The sequence below is a fragment of the Aegilops tauschii genome, chromosome 5, assembly GCF_002575655.3.
Source record: "Aegilops tauschii subsp. strangulata cultivar AL8/78 chromosome 5, Aet v6.0, whole genome shotgun sequence".
NCBI lineage: Eukaryota > Viridiplantae > Streptophyta > Magnoliopsida > Poales > Poaceae > Aegilops > Aegilops tauschii.
Window position 1 is genome coordinate 326,851,137 of NC_053039.3, and position 6,323 is coordinate 326,857,459.

General features: G+C 48.3%; 1 protein-coding gene across 1 annotated transcript; it reads left to right on the forward strand.

Annotated features, from left to right (window-relative positions):
* Positions 1 to 406: 406 nt before the first annotated feature.
* On the forward strand, positions 407 to 6,114 carry LOC109747119 (DEAD-box ATP-dependent RNA helicase 22). Its single transcript, XM_020306204.4, has 7 exons — positions 407 to 796; positions 3,317 to 3,604; positions 3,913 to 4,035; positions 4,377 to 4,804; positions 4,973 to 5,297; positions 5,626 to 5,778; positions 5,880 to 6,114. The coding sequence occupies exons 1-7, from the start codon at positions 491 to 493 to the stop codon at positions 5,964 to 5,966; spliced, it is 1,710 nt and encodes a 569-aa protein (XP_020161793.1). The 5' UTR covers positions 407 to 490; the 3' UTR covers positions 5,967 to 6,114.
* The last annotated feature ends 209 nt before the right edge of the window (positions 6,115 to 6,323 follow it).

Sequence of the window (6,323 nt, forward strand, 5' to 3'; positions counted from 1 at the left end):
AATATGAGATTTAATTATGTGGATTACATCATATGACAATGGTTGTCCTGTAATAATAAGTTGGATGTCCCTAAAAAATGTAAGCCGTGTCTTTATAAGTAGTAATAGAGATAGACATAATTTTATACCCATCCTCTCTCACTTGATAACAATATTTTTTGAAACCGAGGCAAAAGATTAGCCTTATCTCATTAAATAAGAAGAGGAAAACAAAGTCGGTTTGTTAGATGACCACAAAGATTTGCCTCATCTGACGACAATCATTTCGCTAATTTTGAACATATCTGTTTTTTTAATAATTTAGCACATTTGTTTTTTAGCATACATAGGGAGTTAGAAATAATGAGGTACACAACTTAAACAAAAAACATTTGTAGGTAAACACGTAAAAATCCGAATTCGTGAACCGTTTTGAACCTCCTACATCGCGTAGCCAAAATGTCGAGTGAGCTGTGAACCTCTCGAGCTATCTCAAGTCGCGAACGACACGATGGCGCTGAGCCACCTCCGCCATGCGCCGCTCGCGCTCCGCCTCGCGCTCCCATCCATCGCCTGCTCCTCTCCCGCCACCCGCCGCCTCTTACTCTTTGCGCCGGCGCGCCCGTGGCGCCTCCTCTCCACCGCCTCGAAGCCGCGCTCGCTCGCCACCGCAGCCGCCGCCGAGGCCGACAGCACCAGCGCGGGCGCCGACGGCTTCTTCGCCGAGGACAGCACGTCCTGGAAGTCCCTCGGCATCTCCGACCGCCTCGCGTCCGCCTTGCACGGCACTGGGCTCGAGAGGCCCTCGCTGGTCCAGGTAACTCTTGTTGCACCTCGCCGCCGCTGGTCTCTGCACAGTGCGTGCTCGACGAAATGCCTGAGCCCGCGTTGCAATGTTTTCATATACCTTTTCAGCGTCAGCTTTTCAGGTGGTAGATCGAAGCTCCTATATGTGTCTTCATCTACAGTTGCCGTATAGGGATGATTTAGCCTGGTCTCAGTTCATGTGAAGTGATCGAGCAGTCTGAGCTTGTAATATTCTTCGAGTCCCAATGTTAAATAACCTATCGGTCCACTCCCTGTCTCTTGGAAACACGGAAGTCCTTTCTAGTGCAGAATTCATGTGCGCTGCTAGCTGTTGTGAAGATTTTAGCTTTCTACATCACATGCCTAAACTATATGTGGTGATTAGTTAGATATAAGTAGCTGTGGATGCCCCTACCTGTTCATGCTCGTGGCGGATGTCCTCCAACAGCAGATCAAGCAGGATGGAGTGATGATGCACCCTCTGGTTGATGGCGCTCCACCGCTTGCCCTTCAGTACGTCGATGATACCCTCATCATCATGCGAGCTGAGTTGGGTGCGGTTAGGCGCCTAAAGGACATCTTGGATGACTTTGTGGTCGCGACGGGGCTGATCATCAATTTTCACAAGAGCACGGTGGTGCCCATGCATGTTCAAGATGACGACCTATGCGACATGGTTCAGGTGCTGGGCTGCGGCGTTGGGAGTTTTCCTCAAGTCTATCTTGGTCTGCCGCTCTCCAACCGCAAGCTCTCGATGCACGACTTCCTCCCGCTCATTGCCAAGGCCGAGTGCTACCTCTCCGGCTGGCGAGCGCAACTGCTCTCCTTCAAAGGGCGCCTGGTGCTGCTCAATGCTGTGCTGGATGCGTTGCCCACCTACGCCATGGCGGCGATGGAGCTCCCTCCGTCGGTTCTCCGTGCAATCGACGCTCTGTGTCACTCCTTCCTTTGGACCGCGTCGGACAAGGCGTCGGGAGCCCAATGCCTGGTGGCCTGGGGTAGGGTGGTCCGCCCCAAGGAGGAAGGCTGGCGCGGGGTGTGTGCACTGCCGGTCCAAAACCGCTGCCTCCTGATGAAGCTGCTATATCACCTACACCTGCGTCAGGATGCGCCCTGGGCCCGCAGGGTGTGGACCGAGCTCGGACGCTCACTGCTAACCCTGGCGGCGGCGTCCTCTCTCCCAGGCCCTCACTGGTCCTCCCTGGACCAGCTCATGCCGGTGTACAGAGCGATCTCCCGCATCTCCATCGGCGACCGGTGCACCACTGCGTTCTGGCTGGACTCGTGGCTGCCCGGCGGTGCTCTGTCTGTGTAGATGAGCTTGCTCTTCTCCCACACCACCATGCCCGCAGTTTCCGTCGCCCATGTCGTCGCATTTGGCCTCGATGGCGTGCTTGTACCCCGTTTGAACCACGCCGGTGCCCGGGAGCGCGGCGCCCTGCTGCCCATCCTTCAGGAGGCGGGCCTGTCGGCGGCCCCCGATGAGCGGACCCTTCGCCATGGCTGCGCGAAGGGCGCGTTGATCTCCTCGGCCGGCGTCTACCAGCTCTGTCACTTTGGTGGCGTGCAGGTGCCCTTCGTCAACTTCATGTGGAAGAACTACGCCCCCAGCCGGGTCCGTTTCTTCGCCTGGCTCCTGGTTCAGGCTCAGATACACACGAGAGACGTGCTCCTGCGGAAGCACATCATTGCGTCGGCAGGCGCTGGCTGTCCCCTCTGCACTTCGCCCCTCGAGACGGCTGATCATCTCATCTTCAGCTGCCCCTTTGCTCGTCGGTTCTGGGAGTTTGTAGGTCTGAATAAACCGGATGTTGCCTCCGTCAGGTCGCTCCACCTGCTGTCCCCCCCTCCCCATGCTCGGTGCCAATGCGAACGGGCCCCACCTTCTGCTGGCAATTGTGGAAGCGCCGCAACGCGGTTGTGTTCCAGGGTGTGCCGCCATCGATCCCCTGGCTGCTGAAATTCTGCAGGGAAGACGCCGTGCTGTGGAGGGTGCGGCTGCCTGTAGCTCTCAAGCCAGCAGCTGATGCCTGGTTAGCCTGCTTTGCATGCTCTCTGCCTGCCTAGCTTAGGCCCGATCTTGCGTCCCCCACCGCTCTCTACCCCCTCTCTGTTCCCATGTTGTACATGCTGCTCATCTGGGCGTTTGGCCCCCTTTTAATAATGATAAAATTCAGGTGGGGACCCCCTCCCCCCCCCCCCCCCTCTCCCCGTTGAACATTCAAAAAAAAAGTAGCCGCGGATGAGAAAATTCAGGCGTTATAGCTCCTTGTAGGCCTCTTTTAGGATTAAGATGCCGTAATCGAATCAATTGCTTGTCTTTGCAAAATTACTGACATAGTCCTTCTACAAAACTACTGACAACAATTTAGCTAGATGAAATTGGATTCAGTGTTTTCTTGTGCCCCTTCTCCAGTTTGCGTGTCTGGTGCTAAGTAGAGTTCCATATATTATTCTATATTGCTTTTGTTAGAGCATTGTGTTGCGACAAATGAATACTTCTCTAAAAATGTCAACTGCTGCAATGCAGGCAGCTTGTATACCACATGTTCTTACGGCGAACGATGTAATTGTTGCGGCAGAGACTGGCAGTGGCAAAACACATGGTTACCTGGTTCCACTGATTGAAAAACTGTGCACCAAATCTTCCTCCACAGAAGATGGTGATTCTGAAAACATTGCTGCGAGAACAGATAACATTGTGCTGGTTTTCTGTCCTAATGTCATGCTGTGTGAGCAAGTTGTTTCAATGGCTAATTCATTACTTAATGTATCTGGTGAACCACTTAAGCGTGCTGCTGCAGTTTGTGGGCCAAAGGTATGGTCTGCCTTTCTGTCATATATGATACAGTACTTGATAGCATGGTAAACTCGTCACATCTTCTTGTTTTACGTATGGATAATATGAGACTACTTATGTCACATTCTACAACTGAATGTCTGTTTCAATACTTCATCATTTCTGTAGTGGTATATTCCCCAATTTACACTTTGGGTCTAAGGTCTTAACTAAACATGGGTCTTTAGTTATGTTCATATTTCTAAAACACTGTTACATTAATAAAACATATTCTGGCACAACATCTGCTTATTTTATGTTTTTTGATTTATATTGTATCTTCACAGGGTTGGCCAGCAGTTCGCCCAGATATTCTTGTAGCCACTCCAGCCGCTCTTTTGAATTATCTATTCGATTATGACCCAGAGAGGAGGCGGAGGGAGAAGTTCCTACGCAGTGTAAAATACATCGTAAGTACTCTAGCGGGACTTCTTTTGTGTGTGCAGACATCTTTGGCATAGCCAGATTAGAAATCTTGTTGTTCCATCCTATCTTTTATTTAATCTTGAGTTGCTGGATATACCTGGCAAGGTTAGGCTAGAATTTTGTGCTTTCCTCCAACTTGGAGAAGAAAGTATTTTTAATGGTTTCAACTCTCAAGTTAAGCTGTAGTTTTCTGTGTATTTTTTTCTTGTTTCTTATCATTTTCTACATTTGCATTTCTGTTGGCCTTTTTGTCTTAAAGCAAGTGTTTGAATTACAGTCTTTAACCTCAAGACAGGGAGTCCTAAAACTAGCTGATTTTGAACAGGTATTTGATGAGGCAGACATGCTACTTTGCGGAAGTTTTGAAAATCAGATCATTCGTCTCATCCACATGCTGCGGTTTGACGAGAAGTTACTTTCAAGGGCGGAAGATTCTGGAAAAGAAGTACCGCTCGAAGGTTCTGATGAATATCATGAGGATTCTGGTTCTGAGAGTGCTGAAGTTAGTGATATTGATGATGAAAATGAAGATGGTCATATTCAAGATGGAGCAGTCAAGGCGAAGAATGCTCATGTAGGAGCACGCAGGGATTGGAGAAGGGTTAGAAAAGTTTATAGGCGCAGCAAGCAATATGTCTTTGTTGCTGCCACCCTCCCTCAGAGTGGAAAAAAGACTGCTGGTGGTGTGCTGAAACGTATGTTTCCTAGTGCTGTGTGGGTTAGTGGTGCTTATCTGCACCGTCACAACCCTAGGTATGCTCTTTGTCTTACAATAAGCTAGTATTCTTCCTCTTGGAGAGATTTCTCACTATTGCCGGGATTGTTAGTCGCAGTTTTTTTTCAAAAATCCCATATTTGTTTCTTATTGTCCCTTCCTATTCGCACCTTCAATACATTTGATACACAGTGCCATATATGCAGACTGGAGAGAAGATGGATAGAGGTTACTACTGATACACAAGTCGATGCTCTTCTGGATGCAGTAAAGTATGGCCTGAAGAGTGAAGTTGACCCAGAACTTGGTCCAAATCGAACTATGGTGTTCACGAACACTGTCGACGCTGCTAATTCAGTCTCTGACATATTGCGGAGAGTTGGTATTCCATGCATCTTGTACCACCGTGAGAGCTCCCTGGAGGAAAGGACAGCCAATTTACAATCTTTCCGGGAGAATGGTGGTGTGCTCGTCTGTACTGATGCTGCCGCTCGTGGACTTGATGTGCCAAATGTTTCCCATGTTATTCAGGTACGGTTAGACCTCGCCTTTTGAAATGTCTGCATGTCTGGCGCTGCACTGCTGTTGCTTGTCTGTCACAAGTAGCATTGAACTTCCTACCGTATCTACTTGTGGTGTCAGCACAATACTTCAAAAGCTTTACACATGATGGCGCAAAAAGTCATGCATTATGCACACCTGCTATATATGTGGAATACTAGTATTCTTACAAAAATGTTTATTAGCTATTACTACTATGAAGTCTAAATCCTCTGTTAACCCAACCGTAGTTGATACTCATGCTCCTTTGCATCATCTGATCAGAAGTTCTTTTTGACGCTTCTACCTATACCTGCAGGCGGAGTTTGCTGCTTGCGCTGTCGACTTTTTGCACAGGGTGGGTCGCACAGCTAGAGCTGGCCAATCTGGAATAGTGACTAGCCTATATACAGATGCAAACCGTGATCTCGTGAGAGCAGTTCGTCAAGCAGAGGAGCTGGCCCAGCCAGTGGTAAGACTCTTCTCTGTTCTAATCACCATGTCATGCAGTGGTACATCGTGTTATACAGAAATTCTTACAGAAAATAACCGTTTTTTTTTTTGTATAATCAGGAGAGGGCGTTCAGTAGAAAAAGAAGTTTCCGCAACAAGTTGAAGAAACAAGCTCGACTGCTTGAACCTGCAACGTTGCTGTCTTAATTTACGACTTCTGTTGCTTTTGATGTGTAGAAACAGGGAGTTACTCACAGTCTTGTGTTTTTCTAGTGGCCTAGTTCTGCCATTTCATTTTGTACTGTTATAAGATTCAGAGACATGTTCAAAGAATGAAATCATGTATGTTTCTTCAGTTGCAGTTGTTCAAGTGCAATTTTCTTTGTCAATCTGATCACACATGCCTAAGAGTTGGGTATCTTCTCTGTGTAAGTGTCAAAAAAAAACATTTTACATTATGAGACGGAGGGAGTATCATATTATGATGTAAGAGCAACTCTAGCAAACCCTCGACCCGCAAAATAACCACCAAAATGTGGGTTGGCGCGAAAAATCCCGCCCGAA

Excerpts from the sequence above, each read along its gene's own strand:
- LOC109747119 (XM_020306204.4), top strand. The coding sequence starts at position 491 with ATGGCGCTGAGCCACCTCCGCCATGCGCCGCTCGCGCTCCGCCTCGCG. Across the intron at positions 797-3,316 it reads AGAGGCCCTCGCTGGTCCAG|GCAGCTTGTATACCACATGT; the intron begins GTAACTCTTGTT and ends GCTGCAATGCAG. Across the intron at positions 3,605-3,912 it reads CTGCAGTTTGTGGGCCAAAG|GGTTGGCCAGCAGTTCGCCC; the intron begins GTATGGTCTGCC and ends GTATCTTCACAG.